The sequence below is a fragment of the Cyclopterus lumpus genome, chromosome 8 (assembly GCF_009769545.1).
Source record: "Cyclopterus lumpus isolate fCycLum1 chromosome 8, fCycLum1.pri, whole genome shotgun sequence".
In the NCBI taxonomy this organism is placed as follows: domain Eukaryota; kingdom Metazoa; phylum Chordata; class Actinopteri; order Perciformes; family Cyclopteridae; genus Cyclopterus; species Cyclopterus lumpus.
In genome coordinates, this window is record NC_046973.1 from 12,976,484 (window position 1) to 13,000,347 (window position 23,864).

The window sequence follows — 23,864 nt, forward strand, 5'->3', positions numbered from 1 at the left end:
TATGGGTTTCAAAATATATGTTTATTTGTATATATACAGGGAATTATTCTCCTTTTTGTGTGGTGCAAGTAGACTTTGTTTGCGCCAAATCTTTTGGTAAAAAATACTTTAATGTTTATGTAAACGTTTTAATTGTGTAAGACTTTCGTCATGTGTCTTTCAAAGCGTAATGGAGTTTAAAACTTATTAAATGTTGTAAATCTGCAACCACTGTGGTCCTGTGTTGAACAAACCGACCTTTACTTGCTGCAAAACGGGCTCAAACCAACTCAAACTCCATGAACCCATCCGGGGAGATCAGCAGCTTCCACTCGCGTGTGGCGGCCGGCCGGTGCTCCCGGTCTCGGATCCCGGAGAGGTAAACGTGCCACACCTCGCGCAGTCCGGCCGCAGCGGCTTCGTAGCCGCCGGCTCTGTCCACAGTGCAGCGCGCCTGGAAGTAGCGGTCCAGCACGTCGAGTGCGGGATCCTCCGCGGCGGCGTCCACCGCCGACCGGAAGGAGGCGACGACGCGGCAGGGGTCCGAGCGCGAGGGTCGCAGGAGCTGCGTGAGGAAGGCCGCGCTGTCGCACAGCAGCGCGGACAGGTGCGCGGCGCGGGACCGCTCGCCCGGGTCCAGGCCACCGGGGCCGCGCAGGTAGCCCTCCAGCCCGTCGACTAGGATGAGTGACGGCGGTGTGGGAGACGTGTGGGCGGGCTCGTGAAGGCTGGCCACCTGCTGCAGAAGCTCCTCCACGGTCCGCGGATAGCAAAACTTGATTTTCTTTATAAAGAAAAAAGTATATCAAACTTTAACAAAGCAATGGCCATCCCAATATCTCAGATGTGATGTCTTCACATTGTGTCCGACTATCAGTCCAACACCCGTTTTCAGTTTACTTTTAGAAAAAGCAGCAACCAGAGAATATTTGGCATTTCTGCTCACAATTAATAGATGATCAAAATGGTTATTTTGCCTCGTTAAACACTTACCGCACACTTCTGAAATGGTTCTTCTGGTCAACTTACAAGTTGTTAAATGATTTATCAAGCAAAAAGCCATAAACAAGAAAAAAAAAGAAGAAAAAGTCTTAATGGAACAGTCAAATGAAAATGTGTTAGTGACATGTACGGAACCACTTTCTAATAGATCGATTTGAAATGAAAACTAATGGATTTATTATTTATTCATAAAAGATTTACTGGCCATAACTTGCGATGTAGCCAGGTTGTCGAGTCATTCAAATACAAGTAAATAATTCATGTTCAAGATTTTCTAAACTTTTTAATTTTCGACCAGAATCCATTAAGTCGTCAGCTAAAAATTAGGGAAATTCTTAATTTGTGATATTGGGCTATATTGAAAATGTCCATGAACAGTTAATCAACAAATCTATTGTCATGAGAGAGTTATTTTTGTGTTTACAACCTGGCAACCCACACGTTGGTCTCGCGATCTATAAAGCATCAGTAAGTGATTCATCAACAATCCATACATTAATTGGCTGTCGCTACAACTTTATAATGGGGTAACCGTAACTGGTGACGAAAAACAAACAGAGCTCGCGCTTGGAGAACTGGACCGCGATTCGTACCTTCAGACTCTCGGGGCTCAGGCTCGGGACGCGCTTCTGCAGACACAGCGGGAGGCTCTGGATCTGCGTCTGGGTGAAGAACACCACTCTCAGCCCCAGCTCAGACGCCGCCGTCACCGCCGCCAGCAGCAGCACGGAGCGGCTGATGCCGGCGTCCCCGACCACCAGCGTGCTGCAGGACGCCGGTGACGCCGGGGCGACTGTAGGCTCCTCCCTTCCACCCGTTTGTGACGTGAAAGTCCGAAACACGAGTGTTAAAATGTCTGTCATGACACTCTTCCCTACACTTCCACACCCGTCTAATAATGACGTTCACGCAATGGACTGCGGGTTCCACGCTGAAGTTTCCCGCGTCTGTTTACATGTTTGCACGTCGGTGTTGGAGCTGTTGCGGTCCGTGTGGAAACAAACGCTTTGTCTGCGATGGCGTTCCGCGTCGGTTCTCGGCGTACCCAGATGTTTTTTCTCTCAGTATTTTCCCACATATATGAAATTATGTGGCGAAATACTGTGTTCGTCACTAGAGCTACCACGTGAACGAGCACACGGGGTGGGGAGACGATCGCAACAGGCGTCTTTATCAGCGCTTCCGGTTGAGTCGGACCAACTTCCGGGATGCCGGCAATCACAACTTTCAGCTGTCAAGATGGCGCACAGCCTGGCGGAGTTGGACGTTCCCTTGGACGCTGACCACGCCAGGGACCAGGAGAAAGGTGGGCTGAGGCGCTGCAGGGGACGACCCCGGCTCACGGACTCCGACCGAGCACAGAGGCGACTTGAATCCCGAAAGAAGTACGACGTGAGGAGGGTGTACCTGGGAGAGTCGCACAAGCTGTGGAGTGAGCTCCGCAGGAGGACCAGCCTGAGTGATGCCGGACTGGCAGAGTACTTGGTCGTTCTCAACACCACCTATGGAGAAAAGTACCAGCAGAAGTACTGCGGGTAAGACCACACAGAGCAATGCCCAGTTTGTTTCATGCACGCTGACGTTAAGCTGCCAGACCGTCCACGGTGGTCTTTTTAATCAAAGTGGTCTGCAGCAATGTTATTAGCTAGGCCTATATTCCTGTTTTAATGTCTTTTAAGGCTAATTTATTTGAGCTCCATTGATAGTTTGTTTTATTGCTTTGCAGGAAGAAGACTGCTCCAGAAGTCTCGCTGGAAGAGAAACAAGGTGAGTGTCATGGCAGGTGGGGATACATGTAAGTTAGCGACATCGGTTTGGGAGTCTAGAAGCTGCTTCTGTGGGGAAACGTTTGAAATAGCTGGCTTGTCAAACTCAAATAAATCAGTTAATGAATGTATTATTATTTTACTCATTAATTCCCCTGGAGTCATACGGCTTACAATGCATCAGACGGCCACAAAATGAAAATAATTAAGTGAAAGAGAAGTAGTAATCCATGAGAAATGGCAAAAATATATAAATACTCATGATGATGAATCCCACATTTTCAATTCATAATAAAAAGATACAACGTATTAAAATCTTTTTTTGATATAATAAGCAGAGCTAGATTGATAAATCAGTCTTGTTTAGCTTGTTGCAGATATATCAATATCTACACTAAGGTCATTTGAAAACCGTGTCACAATAGCAGTTTCTTAAGATGATTTTTAAACTTTAGATATTGAAATAGTAGAATAAGTTAGGAGTTGGTTGGTAGACTATTCGGTATCTTTGGTCTTAGTCGACTAAGATTTCTTTAGTCGATTTAGTCAGGGTTTTTTGTAATGCTTTTTTTTCGCATTGAACGACTTATTTTAAATTTGAGCTTTTTGTGTAATTCTTTGTGGAGTAACACCGTTTTACAGATCTGTCGATTTGCATCAACTAATTGATTAGTTTTCTTTTGGTCGAAAGTATAATGAACGACATCGCGCTCTTTTGAATTTTTGATATCGTCTATATTTGTAACTACTTTTGACCAAAAGTATGACTTCACGTTTCCTAATTTTGACAAATAAATCCCTAACTGTTTCAGGGGGTTTTTTTGCACAAAAGATTGTCACGCTCGCTCTTTTAAATATTTATCCAACATAATTCAGCAAGCCATTGAAATGGATTATGAGTCAACATCTGACTTATGTTGCTTCCCAGGCAGGAAGGAGCGCGTGTCCAGCCTCCAGAGCCTGGTGTGCTGGTATCAGGAGCACTCCCGCTCCTGCCCTCACGAGCCTCAGCTCGGTGCCCTGCAGCCCCGGCCCAACGCGTCCACCGCGGCGGTCTGGCGATGTGACTCGGACCACTCGTTCGTGCAGTACCTTTTCTCGCCGCAGAGGGAGGCGAGTGACTCCGAGCACGAGGAGGGCGTGACCGGAGAGGGCGATGATGACGACGAGAGCGTGGCGAAAACGGACGCGCCCGTGGTCAAATGTGTCGGCAGGAGGAGGAGAAGGGAGGCTCACAAACATTTCAGAGGTGCAGAATGACATGATGTTTAATTCTTTCAGGGCAGTTTCAGATTGTTGATATAATGTGTGGTTAAATGTTCATCAGTAGCTGTTAGGACCTGAACAAAATGCTTTTCTGAACAAAATGTTTTTATTCTGCTTTTCTGCAGATGTGGGCGAAAATGCAAATGTTTCTGAGGTGCAATGTGCAACCCTGAGTCCGGTAGAACAGGCTGCAGCTCTAGACCTCCATGCCGGTATGGAGGCCTCCTCCCTGGATGATCCAATGACCGGACAGCCCGTCTGGGAGATGGATATGGTCATAGAGCGACAGCAAGACTCCCCAGCAGCAGCCTTTCACTCCATCCCCTCGGAGGAGGAAGAGGAGGAAGAGGGGGAGGAGGACCTGGAGGAGCCTGAGGATCTGCAGCAAGGCAGAGATGGAGATGGAGAAGGAGAGGTTGGGGCCGCGGCGCCTGGATACGAGTGCGTTACCTTGGCGGCGTCCCTCGCTGATAGACTGGGGAAGGCGGACGAGGACTCGGTGCTGTCGCAGAGCTTGAGCAGTTCAGCCGGACTGGGAGCTCAGCCGGAGTCGCCTATCACGCCGCCCATGCAGGTGGAGGAGCAGAGCGAGCTGTTTGACCCTCACACCCTGCAGACGGTGGTGACCAGCTGCGAGATCCCTGACCAGAGGACCAATTTGGAAGGCTCACAGGTAGGTGACCTCGTACCTCGCAGTGATGTTTAAAGCAGGTAGAGGCATGTAGTGTACATCAAGGAGTGTACTACTTCTTTTCCCAAAAGCTACAGTTTAATTATTTTCTTCTTTTCATCCTAGTTAATTATCATCACTGGTCCCAGCTACGAGGCCCTGGCATCAGAGGGAATCCAGCTCAATATGGGCGGCACAAACGTGGAAGAAGTCACCTGCACCGTCATCGGGGGCGTCACCTACAAGCAAGTGTCTGAGTCGAAGCTCAGAGCGGCAGAGGACGAGGACTCCATGACAGGTGCGCTACATTCAGAGATGGCACAGAATTTTCTTTTGGATGGGGGCCTCCTAATGCACAGTTCATCAAGTCTGCAAGGGGGTTCTGAGAGAGTCCGGCTGCAGAAAGACACTAGACTGCGAATGTGGATGTGGGTTGTTGCTCGGTGGTTGACATGGGCAACTGCGTCTCGACCCCCGCTCGGAATCACAAGGCCTTCTTAATGTTAAGGGGTGTAAGGCAACTTATATACAAATATCTCTCTATATATATATATATATATATATATATATATACACAGTTGCATATATATCTCATAGAAAACTCAATGAAACTGTTTTTTTTTAGGTTTTGGATTATTATTTAAGATCATTTATATTAGGTTAGTGTTCCCTCTCTGCCAAACAGCCTCTTCCTGCATTAGAGAATTACCCAGTTGAAACGACCAAAGAGCTAATAATAACAATGGCCAAGCGTCAGGGATAAGAAAACACTGATATTTTTTTTCTCTCCAGAAAAACAGCCTAAGTATGTATAATTGTTAAAAATATTGAAATAATAATACAGAGAATTGCATCAAAATGAACAAGTCATCTCACAGGAATCCATCCAATGGTATATAAGGCCATCCCTCAAGGAAATAAGTTTTGTAACCCCTGGCAGAAGAAGAGGAAGAATTAAGTTATTAATTTCAGACATCGAGTCTCCCCTTTTTTAAAAAACACTTTGGTTAATGCTGAATTTCATTATTAAAGGTCGGACTTCGAGCCATCTGTTTGCAGAAATGGAATATAATATTCATGTATATCGCTGTGTTCTCGTGAGCCATTCAGCCATACAGGTTAGTGCAGGTCAAAGGGCTTTACAGATGACCAACAAATAGGAAAGAAAATGTGAGGACTGAGAAAACAACAGATAAAGTACCTAAAAAAACCTAAAAGTAAACAAAGTCCCAGTGTTAACTTGGGACCGATGCCTACGAGATAATAAAATGTAATAAAATAGAAAATACAGTTATAATAACACGCATTACAACAGTGTGAAATAGATAATATTGCAAATACAATTTAAACCTTCTGGTAACAATTGCTTTTTCAGACCACTAGATGGTGCTATGTTTTCTTTTAGTGCGGTCACAGGTGAAGTCAGTGGATTTTGCCAGCCAACACTTAGAGATTTTCCAGGCACGTCAAACTGGGAGGTGACCCCGAGGAAGATCCAGGGATTCCCCAGAATGAGCTAGCGAATGTTGCGGTTGAGAGGGGAAACTGTGTCAGCCTGCTGGGTCTGCTGCCACCGCGACCCGACCCCGGACTGAGCGCCTGAAAATGGATGGATGGATGGATGGACTTACACAAGTTGTTTTCTCATCAGCGTTTACACTTTCTCTCTGCAGGTTTGAGCGACAAACAGCTGCTGCAGCCCATCGATGACGCTCTGGAGCTGAGTAGCGACAGAGAGCTGCAGCGGAGTCTGAGCGGGTCAGTGGCCATATATTTTACCACGGGGAATCCCAGAGCAGGCGACAATCGGACTCTGTCCGCGAGTACACAGGCCTTTTTTTGTAAACGTCAGAAACGGTCTCATATCACGTTACCTTGATTTTACTGCCTGATTTGAACTCTTCCAGGCCTTTGCCGTACGAGACAAGTGGTAATTCTGGAAAAAAGAAATCTACATTAAGTGTTGATGAAGGGCTCACAATGTCTTAAAGATTTGACAGTGGGACAGCCCTGAGCCCTCACGCATCCCTAAGTCTGAGTGTGGAGATAGGGTTTGAGCCTAAAACGGCAGTGTTTTTTGTTTTTTTGCATGCAGTGTCCGGTCAAAGAGAAACAGGCGCGGCCCAGTCATTGAGGCGGACGGGATGCTCAAGATGTTCCACTGTCCGTACGAGGGCTGCAGTCAAGTCTACGTAGCCATTAGCAGCTTTCAGGTGAGGCATCTCTCCAGTCGTTCTTTCCACACCACCTTCAATTTGTTCCGCTGGCGATTGAGACAAACCTCTCGCTGGGTCCGCTTCCTCCTCTCTGTAGAATCACGTCAACCTGGTTCACAGGAAAGGGAGGACCAAGGTCTGCCCCCATCCGGGCTGTGGGAAGAAGTTCTACCTGTCCAACCACCTGCATCGCCACATGATCATCCACTCAGGTGGGCGCTCGTTGGGACACGCGCTCGGCGAGTCAGGGTCTCGTCTTCATGAACCTCCAAACGTAACGCCAGTCTTTTCACAGGGGTCCGAGATTTCATCTGCGAGACGTGCGGAAAGTCCTTCAAGCGTAAGAATCACCTGGAGGTCCACCGGCGGACCCACACCGGAGAAACACCACTCCAGTAAGTTACGAAAGCTATCGAAACCTGACACATTGTTTTTAGTGGCAGTCTGTGACCTTTAATATTTAAAGATTTAAAAATTCAGAAATGCAAATCCACCCATAATCATCTACCTGATTGTCACGCCTCCTTTCCTTCCCTCCCTCCCTTCTTCCTTGTCTTTCTCCCCACGCGTCACTTGTCAGATGTGAGATCTGTGGCTACCAGTGTCGCCAGCGGGCGTCGCTGAACTGGCACATGAAGAAGCACACATCGGAGGCCCACTATAACTTCACCTGCGAGTTCTGCGAGAAGCGGTTCGAGAAGCTGGACAGTGTAAAGTTCCACAAGCTCAAGAGCCACCCGGACAAGCAGGCCCCCTGAGGTGTCCGGGCACGCGGTAGATAGGAGCTAAACGCCAGCGTGACGGCTACCCGGGAAACCAAAGGAAGACTTCCGGTGAAGAGACAGACTTTCCCTCACCGTGCTCGTCTGGCCTCTCGTGTCCAGGAGGATATGGACATCGCTCGTGAACACACACGTAGCAGATGAAGAGGGCCAGTCTGACCGCCGGACACAAGCCGTTTCAGAGTACACGGCCCCAAACGTGGGTTTAAGACGTATGTGGTACGGGTGAGGAACCGGCTTAATCCACTGTTGATTAAGTGTACCGTTTGCGAAACTCCTGACCCCCGAACTGCTCATAGCCTAAGAACAATAAAGGCACAGCAGTTCGGTCAAACTTTGGATTTCTCCTAAGTTTGAAGTGGTGTGGATGGCTCAAGTAAGAGATGCATACATCCTCAATGTATGAAGAGCCTGGAACATTAGCATGGCCAACTAACTAGCTCACGACTTACAATAGTAATTATTATTATTATTATTAGTTATTCCTTTCAATGGCAGCTGTGTTTCACTACATTATGTTATGGTGTTAAAAGTTACATTTAGAAAAGAAAAAGCTCTGTTCACAACCAGCTGTGTAGTAACGCGGGGGGCTAGTCCAGGATGCTATATCAGAGTTAGGCTAACCTTAGTCAGAAGGTCAAGCTAAACTTGTTTTCCGAGTTGGTGCTACATTCAGCAAACACATTGGCCTTTTTCCCTTTGTGAACCAGATCAAACTCAAATTATCAATACAAATACAGCATAAAACGAGCTGCGTGTCTGAGTGTGCTGGATTAGCAGTTAACATTTAGCATGATTACATTGGAACAAGCTAACGGTCTTGCGCGTACATTTTTTCCTTATCGTACTTCTAAATACTATGAATAGCAAGTTATTGCTGATACTTTATTTCCACGTCTTTTATGTGGATCGTCGGCCAGTTCGGGTGCCAGTTTTTTGCTCGAGACATGTAGTTTGTCTCGGTCTGTTCACGTCTGTGACCATCAAGGTCATGTGACCCACTCAGTTTGAAACATTAAAACGTTTTTGTCAGCCAACCTATGTCTCAAAAAACAAATGTGTCAATGACAGCTATCATTTTAGAGGAGGGAGGGGCGCTTAACAAACAGGGCACATGTAAGGGGATACTTATTTGATATTAAATCAGTTAAAAAATGCAAAATACTGGTATGGTACATTTAATAATGAAGTATGAGCTGAATATGATGGCTTGGTCTTTTAATGCACCACCAACAAAGAGTATAGGTGACATACCTGTGTGGTGGGTAAATATGAGCCACATGAAATTGTACTTGAAGTTATGCACGTGAAATGGACACCATTGAGGTTTTAGTGCGTTGCTCTGCTCTGCCCGTACGGATGCAAGTGGAGGTTCTTCAATTTCAGTCATTGGACAGATTGAGTGTGGACCCAGGACCGCAGTGTTCCTCCTACAGTTACATGGCCCTCATCTGTGTTTCCCCCATCCCAACGTCCTGACTCACAGGATCTGATGAGAAATCCTGTGAGTTAAAAGTGACCCCCCTCCCCACCACCAAGTCCTCTTCTTGTGTTCTCTGTCCTCTTTTAGTTTCTAAGCAAATGCACTTTTTGCCCTTCGGTCGTTTTTTGTGAACTGATGAATCACTCCCGATATGTGAGTATGAGTTGTGTTTGTCCTGAAAGATATTGGTTTGACACAAGTGGTTAATAATATGCAGCGTTGGTTCTTGTGTAACATGCTCAAAGTGTGTGTGTGTGTGTGTGTGTGTGTGTGTGTGGGCGTGTGCATGAATAGCAAGATGTGGCATGAATAGCACAAGTATCACAACACTTCGTCATAAAATGACAGCTTCTTTCAGTCAGCCGAGTGTCGGACATGCAAAATGTTTTCTGGATTCTTTGCATGTTGATATGAGTTGAAGCAGGAACGATGGGGAGTCATTTGAATGGTGGCCATGTTTATTGGTATAAAATTGATTTTTAGTTATTTGAGTATGTGAGGATGTATTATTTTTTATTGGTTCCCTTTATACGGGCCCGTTCCATATATTCTTTGCACTCGGTCATGTGGCGTCACCAAATAACGACTTGTCGTCAGTATTCTTCTGCTGTAAATCATTCTTCCTTCTCTGGCAGTTGAGTTGGTAATTGCCGCCTTTCACTCTCTCTGTTCTTGTTCATCTTTGTTTAAAAATGATTCAGATGAAGTGAATGTCACACTGACCTGTCGAAAATAAGAGGCCAAAGTCTGAGGGCTCTTCATTCCTGACAAGCTGTGTTTCATTACAATTCTATATAAAAAATGTTGGTTGACTCATTTCTTTATATTTTGTGTCACGCACATAACGCGCCCAACCCTTTATGGGTACATAAAGCAAGATACAGCTTGGTCTTAAACACAATATTCTCCCAGGCCAATAACAATCTGGTACAAAGAAAAGGTTCCTTTCCTGAAGCACAACTCCAGTTTTTAGTTTTATAGTCAAAACATATCAAAGGACCTCTAAGCACGAGAACCAGTTCAATCCAGAAACTTATTCCGGTAAATTATTGACGAATTATTCATATAAAACAGAAATGTCAATTCATTTGCCGAGGGCAAAATGTCTCAATTAAATATGAGAGTTCTAGACTCTCAGGTCATCACATTGTTTACCTTTTGTACATTTACCGCTTCTTTAAAAGCCACGTGCTCGTCAGGAGTCATGCCAAGAATTGCAAAAGAAGTAAAAGAAGGCAATAACTACAATATGAGAAATGGCAATAAAATGAAAGAAAAACCTACTTGGCATATACATCGCTTAACTTCGAGTTATTTTATTTTTAACTTGATAAAAAGCTACTTTAGTTACGTTATTAACATGAGAGTTCAAAATAACTGAGGTTTCTGATTCTGTCTCTCGTATTTCAGATTGCTGAGATACTATTTGATCGTAATAAATTCAAATGTGCACATTGGCCTGCTGTCTGGCCTGCACCCAAAGCAGTAGAACAATGTATGTATTCATTTCTATAATAAACTAGAGCCTCCAGGTTTTTAGATACAAAGGTGGACATTTCACACAGACACCTGAAAAGAAAGTAATTTTGACTTACGGTAAAGCAAAATGTGAGGAGTAAAATACATTTCTTTTCATGTGAATATGAAACAAAGTATGCAAAAATACCGTAGTCTAATACAGCAGTCAAATTCTCCGGCACAATGAAAGTGGAAAAGATATAATTGTGTGAAGGAACATGGTTTTAAATAGATTTGACTTGTTATTGTCAAAGGAAATCAATGCCTTACGTCTGTAGATTTTCTGTAACCCCAGAAAGGTTGTGGCGGTTATGAAGCTGATCATAAACTCAATACTCCCAATGTGCATGAGATTGTAGAGTTAAAGACACAAAGTGATGAAATAAAGCTGCTTGCAGTCAATACGCGCTGAAGGTCGTCTCTCGTTGCCCTTGTGTGGTGATGGGCTACAACCGTTTCAGTACTGTCGCGTTGCATTGCAGTTTACTCAGTGGCTTAAAGATTTTTGGATGTAAATTGATAGATTATTTTTGGCTAATTAACCCCTGTTTGGTCTGTAACCAATTTTATTATAGCATCGTGATTACTGGAATAATTCTGGACTATATTACACAACATTCAATGCTGGTAGACATTAATAATACGTGAAGGGACCCCATTACGCATATTGGAGAGTGTATGCCATGTGCCAAGGACAAAAAAAAGCTCAAAGAGACAAATGTGTGTCTTTCCTCTTGCAGCATTTCATATAGATTCAAACTATTGTCAGGATATCTTTTATATGTTGTTCTCATCACCAGCTCAGTTGGGTTTAATGTCGTCAAACATTAAAAGCATACTTAACATTCTAAATTCCTCTTTAGCTTTTTGTTATGAACTGATGACGTGGTGTTGAGCCACGTCATCACGTGAGCTCCTTCCCCAACACCTTGTGTGTCTGTGACCTGTGAACAAACGAAGGCGACAAACACACACACACACACACACACATGAAAAGCTGCAGGTGTTGATCAAAACCAGACAATCAAATTTACATGCTTGTGCCGCCACATGTTAGATTTACATCAGCTCACAGAGGCCCAGACTGTAACATCACACACACACACACACACACACACACACACACACACACCGTGTCATCGGTTTAGGAAGTTCTCCATCAATAAGCCTGAAAACATTTGGTTTGACTAATGTAAAGGTCCAATATGTGAGATTGAGTGACAGCAACAGTCATTTTTACAACAGCGATGTCCAAATATAAAGTCATTAATATCTCACTGGAAACTAATCCAAGATGTGAATAAAATAAATTACATTTCTTATGAATAGAACTACTAAAGACAAGATTTTTTTTAATCAATGCAAAGACAAAATAAAAGTAGGATTTATATCTTTATTGTATGATTATGAATCACAAGGAAATTACAATGTTCCTGTTAGGCTTCTTGTGCATGTAACCACTATCACTGGCAAAACAAAATTGAAAGGATGATGCTTAGATTATTTGACGCTAACACTAAGTTGAAGTTTGACAGAAAGGTGCTGATGAGAGTTAGTCTGTGGCCTTGCTGTCAAGTAAGAGTTCAAAATAATTGGAATTTCTTTCTTGACCCTGAAAAAACAGGGAAATTATGATTTTTTATTATGATATATAAAGGGTACCCCTAACCCTAACATATATATATATATATATATATATATATATATATATATATATATATATATATATATATATATATATATATATATATATATATAGATGTATATCATTCAATTCAATTAAACTTTTATTTCAGACTCACGGTCCAGATAGTACAAAACATTAAATAGAATAAAATACATATAAAATCATATATATATATATATATATATATATATATATATATATATATATATATATATATATATATATATATATATATATATATATAAAACTCAAGTCATTAAAAACAAAATGACCCAGAATGATTATGCAGCAACCATTTTTGTTCCTTATGACGTTTGACTCGCGCACACACGCACACACGCACACACACGCACACACGCACACACACACACACACACACACACGCACGCTTTTGCTATTATGTTCTGAGCAGTTCGTTTTGGTTGATTAGTTGAATTAGTTTCCTTTAAATACATTATTTTGATGAAAAAGCGAGTCACTGTTCTCATGTCAATGTACTTGTTTACTTTGATAAAGGTCTCTCTCTCTCTCTCTCTCTCTCCGGAGAGACACCCAGCTCCATGGTGATGTGTGGTGGTTACCGCTCAGCTGCTTTGGCCACGCCCACCTGCTCCCCCCTCCTCCCCGCTGCTTATAACAGCGGACAGCCTTAAAAATTAAAAGCATAAAGCTGGAGACAAACAAAACATAGAAAGGTCACTCAGAGGCTCTCGCGGAGCGACCGGAAGTGCACTGCGGGTCATTCCAGGGGACAGAAGAAGAAGAAGACACTGACTCCTGTTATCTCTCAGCAACAGCCTCCATCAGCAGAGTTGAAGGTAGGGAGACTCCCCAGCGGTGACCCGGCCCCCGAGCGCGTCCTTGGAGCTCTCCCCTGGAACACCACACCAAAAGATAAGGTAAGGAGTGAGGGGAGAGTGAGGGAAGGAGTGAGGGAAGGAGTGAGGGAAGGAGCGGACTTAACGCAGACCGACCGCGGGGTTCAGGCTCGCGCTTCTACGGGTCTTTTTGGGTACGGTTTCAAAGTGCCATAGCACGCGAAGGGAGGGATCCATCCAACAATGATCCTTTGTCCACGGAGACCTGCCTGCAATTATTCCGCTCAATGGCGTCCTTTGAGATTTGTCCATGTGTGCGTGAGTGTGTGCGCGCGCGCGCGCGTGTGTGTGTTTGATGTAAACTGGTGAGTCAGACAAGGGACGAGAGGTTTTTGTTGTTATTTTTGTTGATCCAAGATCACGCACCTCCCGGCGTTGACACGCACACACGGTGCCGCGTTAACATTGTGAGCTTCGCCTCGGTGTCATTTATTTGTTGAAGTCGCGTTGTTGTTGTTGTTGTTGTTGTTAAATGGCGCATGTGACTCGGGGTTGTTAATACATCACCAGGCAGACTGAGCGCGTTTTCGCTGACCACGAGGAAGTGAGGGTAGGGCTCAGAGGTGAGAGAGGGAGTTTTTTGGGGGGAGTCAAGGCAACAACAGCTCGTTATGTTTCCGCTCTGGCCTCCGAATGTATCATTTACCTGATGGAGAACAGCTTCCCTGTGAGAGGCAGTGATACTTTAAATGTTTTGTCTGAGGGGATATTTACTGTATATTGAGGGAAATAAAATGAGTGGATGAAGTGTGAAGGCCAAGAGGGGATGTCCTCAGAAAGCCTGTTGCTACACACACATATTGTCGTCGGGGGGGAACACTTTGTCTGTTTTGTCATGACAAACAAAGGGCACTGTTCCCCAACTGGGAGGTCACACACACACACACACACACACACACACACACACACACACACACACACACACACACACACACACACACACACACACACACAGAGAGAGATACATTTGGAAAGTGTCAATCTTGAAGCGAGAACAGTAGAGGTTGTGAGAGGGGAGTAGGAGGAAGAAGATTTGGAGACAGGATGAAGAAGAGATGATAGAGACGGATACGGTGTCGAGTATCTGTGTGAAGAGAGAGTGTGTGTGGTGTGTTCATGTGTCAGTAGGTGTGGAGGTATTTGATGGGCCTCCACTGGTTAATAAATATCGGCCTCCATGAAGTCTAAATGTGGGCAAGCGATGGATCGGCCTACAAAGAATACGCATTCAATTGTGAAGTCGATGGGTGGGGGGGGGGGGGGGGGGGGGGGGGAGGGTGGTGGAACATTTCCATGAGTCCGATTTCTTTTCTCGTTTGCATACTGGCTCCAGTGAAAGGCTTTCCAGAAAGTACAGTGAAAGCATACTTCCTCAAACGTCACCGCTCTGCTCCCATTAATTCTAAACCAAACAAAGCCTTTCAACCCCCCCCTTCCCCCTCCCCCTCGTAAGGTGATATGTGTGCAGTGAATGTCCTCGGAATGGGGACGAAAGGCGCCCTTCGAGTGTTTGAGAAAGATAAGGTATTAAGCTCACAGAAGGGTCAAAGGTGAGGAGTTGGGAAAGTGGCAGGTGTGTTCCCCCCCCCCCCCTGCTCCCTCCTTTCCATGGCTCAGTCCCACTGTTAATGTGTCACCTAATTGGCAGTGCGCAATATCACAGTGACACTTTGCGCCAGGTGACTGATGCTGTGCACACACACACACACACGCACACACACACGCACCCTGCATGGCGTGCGTATTGGTGTCGTGATGAATGAATAAACGTATACGATTTCGTCACATTAAATCTTTCACGAGACAAAAATTAACTTGAAGAGCTGTCAACAAATGCTTGACAGTATTGATGGACTGGTGTTTTTTCTCTTTTCATCTATAGGTCGTACAATCCGCAGCAAAAATGGGATGCTTCGGATTCCTCAAAGTCATGATGTTTGTCTTCAATGGCATTATCTTTGTAAGTTTGAATGTTTCTTTTATTTCTAAAAAGGAACGTTGACAGTTTTACATTAGACCTCCGTGTCCTGAAAAGTAGTAACTTTGGGGAAAGAACAAATTAGATTTTGAAGTCAGAGAATGTTCAAAAGGTAACATATCCTCCTTTTTTGATTCGGCTGTCCGACTGTTATTCCCTTCATACTTGTCAGAAATACATCAGTTATTGAAAAGCAATGTTAATAGTTGTTGGACTAAAGAATGAATGGTCACTATACACTGACTTCTAGTTCACGTCTAGCTCCAAGAAGTTGAATCCTACAAGTCCCACAATGCATCTCATCTTTCATTTAATCCTCCCTGCTTCAGTTTACGCAGGATGAGCAGTACTTTACAGCACAGGTACAACTATTTTATTCCCTCCTCCAGCTGGCGGGTGCCGCCATCCTGGGCGTTGGGATCTGGGTGAAGGTGGACAGCGGCTCCATCCTCAGCTTCCTCGGGAAAATCGAAGACGCCCCGCTGGAGCTCAGCCAGGTGCTCAACGTGGGCTACCTGCTGGTCGCCATCGGAGCGCTGCTGCTCGTCATCGGCTTCCTGGGCTGCTGCGGGGCCGTCCGAGAGAGCACGTGCATGCTGCTGCTGGTGGGTTGGTGGTCTGCTGCTTTAATGGACGAGTCAGTGTTTTTATTATTAACAAAACAGCTGTTCTCTTTATAATAACGGCACGTCTTTTCCAGTCGGTTGCCATGAGGACACTGGACCAGAAGAGGGCGCCATGACATCATGTATTAAACCTCAAACTATAGAAACGCAACGGAGAACATGACGGGAATATGTTATTTATGCGTTTGCAGGGGCGTTTGTAGGATTCAAAGAAAGGGGGCACGCCCTGGTATGTTTGCGCAATTTTTTTGGGGCCCCGGATATCCATCGTTTCATAGTTCATAGATTGGTTCAATCAGAAAGAGCGCAATTTTGCTCTGTAGCTTTGCTTGCATTCAGTGTATCAGAACACGAGACAGAATTTCAGGGTCATAGTAATATTTTATGCTCATTTGGACACTATCACTGAGATAAAGATGAACTAGTTCAGTGTCAAATATACCATTCAATGGATTAAAACAAATATTAATCTATATTAATGCAATAGAGAGATGTTGATAGTTATTTCTTGTATTATGAATTCGCTCGTTCACACTCGCTCAATGGAGACAGTTTCTAACTTCCCTTTCATTTGCCTCAAGTAAACCTGAATGTAAGCAGGTAACAGTTGTTAACTACCGACAGCCACATTCTGTGACTACCTGGACTTACAGGTAAACCTGAATGTAAGCAGGTAACACTCCGATAGCCCCCCTAAAACAGGCCTAACAACGCCCCTGTGCGTTTGTTGTATTAATTTGAGGAACATTATACCGTCCTAACCCACAGGTCTGATGTGGGAGCTTGAGTGACGTTTAGGTCTCATGTAGGTCAGGATTGTGTGAGTTGAGTCTTGTCACATTGTGTCACAGTTTTTCTCTTTTCTTTTCTAATTTCCGGTATTCACACTCTGGAAACACACTGTAAAAAAGGAAACACACTTAATGTGGCCTTGCTACATATTGAGGCTGATAAGGAATTCACACCTGGAAATTAATGGAAACACATTTTATCGGAAATACCATAAAAAGTTTCCATGAATTTTCTTTTTTTAATGATACATTTCTTCAAACCACTGAAAATTCTAATGTGGACGTTTTGGAATTCACTCAGCTGAAGTAACTTAGTATATTGAGTGACCGTTATTGAAAGTTACGTGGTTATGTAACAAGGGAGAAAGCCCACTCAGGGTGTTTGTGGACGGGTCAAACAAACACAGGATGTTCACCCAGGAAACCGCTGGTCGAGTCCTGCTGAAAGCAACACACATAATCGCTGACGTTACGCTTGTTACACAACAGATGTTACGTTTCTAACCAAGTAGTTCAGGTGCCTAAACCGAGCCACTTGTTTTCCACAACCTTTACTGACATTAAACACATTTGGTGTATCCTTTGTTTTTTTTTGCAAAAGCGTAAGATTCCAAAGATTAAAAAAACAAAGATTCCAAAGACTAAAAAAAACATTACAATAAAATATGTAACATTCATTTTTTTCTCCACTAGTTTTTCATCATAGTCCTGGTGGTCTTCATAGCGGAGGTTGCCGGAGCCGTGGTGATCTTGGTGTTCAGACCCTTGGTGAGTCAACGGAGGAACATTTCCTCCATCATGACAGGCGCTGCCTTCAGGCGCCTGGACACAAAATTATTACACAAACGATAATTATTACACAAACAATAATTGTGCTTGCATTTCAGGCCGACGAGCTGTTTACCAAGTTCGGCACAGCTGCCGTTCAGAACATCAGGAAGGACTACGGGAAAAACCCCGACACCACGGGACTGTGGAATTCCACCATGATCACGGTGTGTGTGACTTTGCTGAGCAGGAGCGTGGTCGCTTTTTCACGCCAATTCCGGCGATGCTTCGTGTGACTCGCTCTCTTTTGTCTCAACATCAGTTAAAATGTTGTGGGTTCTACAACTCCTCCGACTTCGTGGGCTCGCCGTACTATTTGGACCACGAGAAGCAATACCCACCGCAGTGCTGCCCAGGCATGGAGAGCCCCTGTAACCAAACGGTGGCTGACAGTGACACGGTATGGGCTTTGGAAGAAGTAGAAATAACAACAACAACTACAACAACATCCAAGTTCATGATCCAAAACACCTTTTGAATTTATAAATTGTGTTTTTTGACCTCTTTTACCATCACTTTCTTTTTCATTTTCTCTTCCCTCAGACCATTACTGGGTGCTTCCCAAAGATCAAGAAGCTGATTGATGACAACACAGTGGTCATTGTGGCCGTGGCTCTGGGAATTGCATTGCTGGAGGTAGGACCTCATCTCTCATCACACTTTAGATTAGGCCGAGGATGTATACTTCCAGTTAAAATCAACACTTGATTAACAATACAAAAATAAATAAAAACATTCCTTGAATATACAAAATTTCTTTATAGACACATTTTTCTTACTTTACTTATTATTGCGTGTTACTAATATATATATTCTCCCCAGATATGTGCCATGGCGGTTTCCATGATCCTTTTCTGCAGAATAAAATCCAGGGGGGACTAACTGCAAATGGTGAAGGCCCAGGAAGCATCCTTTTAATCACTGAGATCTTTCTACTTCCTCTAGAAGAGCGAAGGGCCTCATCATTAAAGGCAGTTCATGTCATATCTCGGGCGATCAGAATTACCGAATGACATAACCAATCTATTTTTACTACGTTTAAATCTATTTAAGCAATGCCGCATATGAATGTAAATGATCTCTAAAGAACTACACGTTGTCAAACGGCCTACACACACTGCCTACTTCGCCCAGAGACCTTTTTAAATCTGCTACTACCTGAACGCATGGTAAGTCAATGAGGAATCACATCATATCTGCGTTATCATCGTGATAATGAAACATGGAGGCTGCTGTGTCGGGCACAGGAACCACTATTGGTAATGTTGATGCTGTGACGCAGCCTGTGAAACAGCAACAGATGTGATGCACTATTGGATGTTGGTGAAATAAAGTGCAATGTATTTCTAGAACGTGGTGTGACATGTTGCATTGGTTTTGAAAGAGGGGAGTGGGGGCACTGCAAACTGCAGATTAACACTATCAAACATTCTTCTACTTCCCCTTTTATTTTGAAAACAGGTATGTGTTTGTTTGTTTTTTATTTCGTTTTCAGATTATAATATAAGTGGGACCATATTAGTGCCACTAGGTGTCACTTGAAACAGTGGAAACATGAGCTGTGATTTTTCCAGGAGTTTCAGACTTTTGTTTAGACAAGATACCATTGACCACATGTACTATGTATCTGAATTGTGATTGAGCCAATTGTTTTGGTGTATTTAGCTTGATAGAAAAGTACAATGGCAGATGTTAATATGTGACGTGGAGCAAAGGCCGTTCACCCTTTCTTTGATGTAGGTCGGCTTTTTGGATTTGCAACACACAGCTACAAGAGGAGCAGCCGCCATGAAGGAAGCTGCTCACTTTGGACTCTGGCTTCATTTGATGCTCTCCAGTCTGGAGAGAGACTTCCTCATGTGGGGAGACGCTGGTGAACTTTGGAGTGCGCGAGTTAATGATGGAGACAAGGGGAGTGAAACCCTTGTGAATGTGTGCGCGCATAGAGCGCAGCAAGTTTTTATTGGGACCGCTGATATCCATTGTTTCCGACAGTTCATAGATTGGTTTAATCAGAAAGAGTGTGATTTTGCTCTGTAGTTTTGCTTGCATTCAGTATATGATAACACAAGAGACAGCATTTCAGGGTCTTAGTGATATGTTATGCTCATTTGGACACTATCACCGATATAAAGATGAACTAGTTCAGTGTCAAATATACCATTCAATGGAAAAAAATATTATAATAATCTATATTAATGCAAAGAATAGAGAGATGTCGATAGTTATTTCTGAGAGACGTCCTTATGTGGGGAGACGCTGGTGAACTTTGGCGTGCGCGAGTTAATGACGGACACACACACACACACACACGCACTCACACATAGGTCGGCACTCCCACAGCGCATTCACAGAGCCTTGAACAGAAACAGCCTCTCTTACATTCGTCCTAGCGATGTCCACATTTCTTTTATGTATGTTGAAAAAAATAAGGACACAAAACAAGTATTTCATGTGGGCAATGAAATGCTCTCGAGCTCGAGGCTGCATCACAGCGGTGAGTCTCTGCCTGTTGTACTAACTTGCAGACTGGAAGTGAGAAGTGGGAGGAGTGCACGTTGAGGAGCGTGAAGAGAGGAAGGCCAGCAGAGAGTTCACTCATGATGAACACTCGTGTGTACTCTCCACCTCTGAGTCTTCAGACCAAGATTCACCACAAAAGATCGCAGATACCGCTCTATACGTGATCCGTGCAATAACTCTCAGCAACCAGGCATCTTAGTGTCTGTGTTTTATGTATGTTGACCAAAATAATGACACAAAGGAAACAAGTATTTTTAATTCATTAAGTGTCGAGAAAGCGCCGGTCGTATTCGGAAAGGTGCGTTGCTGCAGTAGTGGCGTTTGAGTGGCGTTGAACTGAGACCTGAAGAGTACGGTCCCTTCATTCAACACAATCGTCTCCTTTTACCCACCATGTACCTGCAATTTTTATATTAAGACACGCAGCTGGATTGTGCACTACGAATGGAGCTCTTCAGTCGGGGACAATTTCACACTGAAACACACAACACTTCAACCTCCATTCAGTTTGTTGGACTTTCATGGAAATGTGATGGATAACTTTTAAAAATATTGTTCGCTGATACAATTTAATTTTTTTAATGTGACAATGTTTTTTATTCATTAAGTGTCGAGAAAGCAACGGTCGTATAGTTCGAAAGGTGCGCTGTGCAGTAGTGGCGTTGGGGAGTGCTTTGACTTCCTCGTGCGCACTTTCAACAACGAGGAAGTGAGATCATGTCGGTCTGTAGTCGAAAGCCTCCGGTCCCGCGCGTTCAACGCAAGCGTCTCCTTTACGCACCGTGTACCCGCACGTCTCAGTTGTTGACGAACGCGCGATGGGGAATCTTGGTCTAAAGACACGCTGGTGGATCGAGCGCACTACTGCGCCGCTTCACAGGTCCGTGCGGGCTGTGACACGAAGTTGTACTTCGCGTGGGTGTTCATGTAGCCTCGCTTACGCAGAAGCTCGCGGACACTACACAGCTGAGTCAGCCGAGTTCCGCGTCCACAGATTAGAGATGAAGAGTTGAGCCAGCCTCTCTCCGTCACGGAGCAGGACAACCACGAGCCCATGAGGCTCCTCAGATATCAGCCTGAATTCAAAGCGAGAGACGTTAGCACGAAAAAGTGCGCTGTGCAGTAGTGGCGTTGGGGAGTGCTTTGACTTCCTCGTGCGCACTTTCAACAACGAGGAAGTGAGATCATGTCGGTCTGTAGTCGAAAGCCTCCGGTCCCGCGCGTTCAACGCAAGCGTCTCCTTTACGCACCGTGTACCCGCACGTCTCAGTTGTTGACGAACGCGCGATGGGGAATCTTGGTCTAAAGACACGCTGGTGGATCGAGCGCACTGCTGCGCCGCTTCACAGGTCCGTGCGGGCTGTGACACGAAGTTGTACTTCGCGTGGGTGTTCATGTAGCCTCGCTTACGCAGAAGCTCGCGGACACTACACAGCTGAGTCAGCCGAGTTCCGCGTCCACAGATTAGAGATGAAGAGTTGAGCCAGCCTCTCTCCGTCACGGAGCAGGACAACCACGAGCCCATGAGGCTCCTCAGATATCAGCCTGAATTCAAAGCGAGAGACGTTAGCACGAAAAAGTCGCAGTGTGTGCTGGAGCGCAGCAACGATCACTCTCTTCACTTCAACCATTGATGCGCGTGTTCACTGAATGACGCACCCAGAGGCTTCGGTTCATATGTTGCCAGGACGCGGAACTCGGCTGACTCAGCTGTGTAGTGTCCGCGAGCTTCTGCGTAAGCGAGGCTACATGAACACCCACGCGAAGTACAACTTCGTGTCACAGCCCGCACGGACCTGTGAAGCGGCGCAGTAGTGCGCTCGATCCACCAGCGTGTCTTTAGACCAAGATTCCCCATCGCGCGTTCGTCAACAACTGAGACGTGCGGGTACACGGTGCGTAAAGGAGACGCTTGCGTTGAACGCGCGGGACCGGAGGCTTTCGACTACAGACCGACATGATCTCACTTCCTCGTTGTTGAAAGTGCGCACGAGGAAGTCAAAGCACTCCCCAACGCCACTACTGCACAGCGCACCTTTCGAACTATACGACCGTTGCTTTCTCGACACTTAATGAATAAAAAACATTGTCACATTAAAAAAATTAAATTGTATCAGCGAACAATATTTTTAAAAGTTATCCATCACATTTCCATGAAAGTCCAACAAACTGAATGGAGGTTGAAGTGTTGTGTGTTTCAGTGTGAAATTGTCCCCGACTGAAGAGCTCCATTCGTAGTGCACAATCCAGCTGCGTGTCTTAATATAAAAATTGCAGGTACATGGTGGGTAAAAGGAGACGATTGTGTTGAATGAAGGGACCGTACTCTTCAGGTCTCAGTTCAACGCCACTCAAACGCCACTACTGCAGCAACGCACCTTTCCGAATACGACCGGCGCTTTCTCGACACTTAATGAATTAAAAATACTTGTTTCCTTTGTGTCATTATTTTGGTCAACATACATAAAACACAGACACTAAGATGCCTGGTTGCTGAGAGTTATTGCACGGATCACGTATAGAGCGGTATCTGCGATCTTTTGTGGTGAATCTTGGTCTGAAGACTCAGAGGTGGAGAGTACACACGAGTGTTCATCATGAGTGAACTCTCTGCTGGCCTTCCTCTCTTCACGCTCCTCAACGTGCACTCCTCCCACTTCTCACTTCCAGTCTGCAAGTTAGTACAACAGGCAGAGACTCACCGCTGTGATGCAGCCTCGAGCTCGAGAGCATTTCATTGCCCACATGAAATACTTGTTTTGTGTCCTTATTTTTTTCAACATACATAAAAGAAATGTGGACATCGCTAGGACGAATGTAAGAGAGGCTGTTTCTGTTCAAGGCTCTGTGAATGCGCTGTGGGAGTGCCGACCTATGTGTGAGTGCGTGTGTGTGTGTGTGTGTGTCCGTCATTAACTCGCGCACGCCAAAGTTCACCAGCGTCTCCCCACATAAGGACGTCTCTCAGAAATAACTATCGACATCTCTCTATTCTTTGCATTAATATAGATTATTGTAATATTTTTTTCCATTGAATGGTATATTTGACACTGAACTAGTTCATCTTTATATCGGTGATAGTGTCCAAATGAGCATAACATATCACTAAGACCCTGAAATGCTGTCTCTTGTGTTATCATATACTGAATGCAAGCAAAACTACAGAGCAAAATCACACTCTTTCTGATTAAACCAATCTATGAACTGTCGGAAACAATGGATATCAGCGGTCCCAATAAAAACTTGCTGCGCTCTATGCGCGCACACATTCACAAGGGTTTCACTCCCCTTGTCTCCATCATTAACTCGCGCACTCCAAAGTTCACCAGCGTCTCCCCACATGAGGAAGTCTCTCTCCAGACTGGAGAGCATCAAATGAAGCCAGAGTCCAAAGTGAGCAGCTTCCTTCATGGCGGCTGCTCCTCTTGTAGCTGTGTGTTGCAAATCCAAAAAGCCGACCTACATCAAAGAAAGGGTGAACGGCCTTTGCTCCACGTCACATATTAACATCTGCCATTGTACTTTTCTATCAAGCTAAATACACCAAAACAATTGGCTCAATCACAATTCAGATACATAGTACATGTGGTCAATGGTATCTTGTCTAAACAAAAGTCTGAAACTCCTGGAAAAATCACAGCTCATGTTTCCACTGTTTCAAGTGACACCTAGTGGCACTAATATGGTCCCACTTATATTATAATCTGAAAACGAAATAAAAAACAAACAAACACATACCTGTTTTCAAAATAAAAGGGGAAGTAGAAGAATGTTTGATAGTGTTAATCTGCAGTTTGCAGTGCCCCCACTCCCCTCTTTCAAAACCAATGCAACATGTCACACCACGTTCTAGAAATACATTGCACTTTAT

The 23,864-nt window shown here is 44.6% G+C and overlaps 3 protein-coding genes across 4 annotated transcripts; 2 read left to right on the forward strand and 1 right to left on the reverse strand.

The window, feature by feature from the left end:
* Positions 1 to 5: 5 nt before the first annotated feature.
* swsap1 (SWIM-type zinc finger 7 associated protein 1) lies at positions 6 to 2,126 on the reverse strand. The gene is made up of 2 exons (XM_034538911.1): positions 1,575 to 2,126; positions 6 to 763 (listed from the first exon to the last, which is right to left on the reverse strand). The coding sequence occupies exons 1-2, from the start codon at positions 1,842 to 1,844 to the stop codon at positions 260 to 262; spliced, it is 774 nt and encodes a 257-aa protein (XP_034394802.1). The 5' UTR covers positions 1,845 to 2,126; the 3' UTR covers positions 6 to 259.
* Positions 2,127 to 2,201: 75 nt separating this feature from the next.
* On the forward strand, positions 2,202 to 9,897 carry znf653 (zinc finger protein 653). Its single transcript, XM_034538909.1, has 10 exons — positions 2,202 to 2,516; positions 2,708 to 2,748; positions 3,676 to 3,996; positions 4,139 to 4,686; positions 4,810 to 4,981; positions 6,357 to 6,441; positions 6,779 to 6,896; positions 6,997 to 7,111; positions 7,195 to 7,294; positions 7,480 to 9,897. Exons 1-10 carry the CDS (start codon positions 2,221 to 2,223, stop codon positions 7,655 to 7,657), a joined length of 1,974 nt encoding a protein of 657 aa, XP_034394800.1. The 5' UTR covers positions 2,202 to 2,220; the 3' UTR covers positions 7,658 to 9,897.
* A 3,124-nt stretch (positions 9,898 to 13,021) lies between these two features.
* Positions 13,022 to 18,817, forward strand: tspan35 (tetraspanin 35). Of its 2 annotated transcripts, XM_034539703.1 has the most exons (8): positions 13,022 to 13,268; positions 15,130 to 15,207; positions 15,615 to 15,830; positions 17,336 to 17,410; positions 17,530 to 17,637; positions 17,733 to 17,870; positions 18,014 to 18,106; positions 18,293 to 18,817. In XM_034539703.1, the coding sequence occupies exons 2-8, from the start codon at positions 15,151 to 15,153 to the stop codon at positions 18,350 to 18,352; spliced, it is 747 nt and encodes a 248-aa protein (XP_034395594.1). In that variant the 5' UTR covers positions 13,022 to 13,268; positions 15,130 to 15,150; the 3' UTR covers positions 18,353 to 18,817. The 2 variants fall into 2 exon arrangements, with proteins under 2 accessions (XP_034395594.1, XP_034395593.1); XM_034539702.1 differs by lacking the exon at positions 18,293 to 18,817 and having other exon boundaries at positions 18,014 to 18,259.
* The last annotated feature ends 5,047 nt before the right edge of the window (positions 18,818 to 23,864 follow it).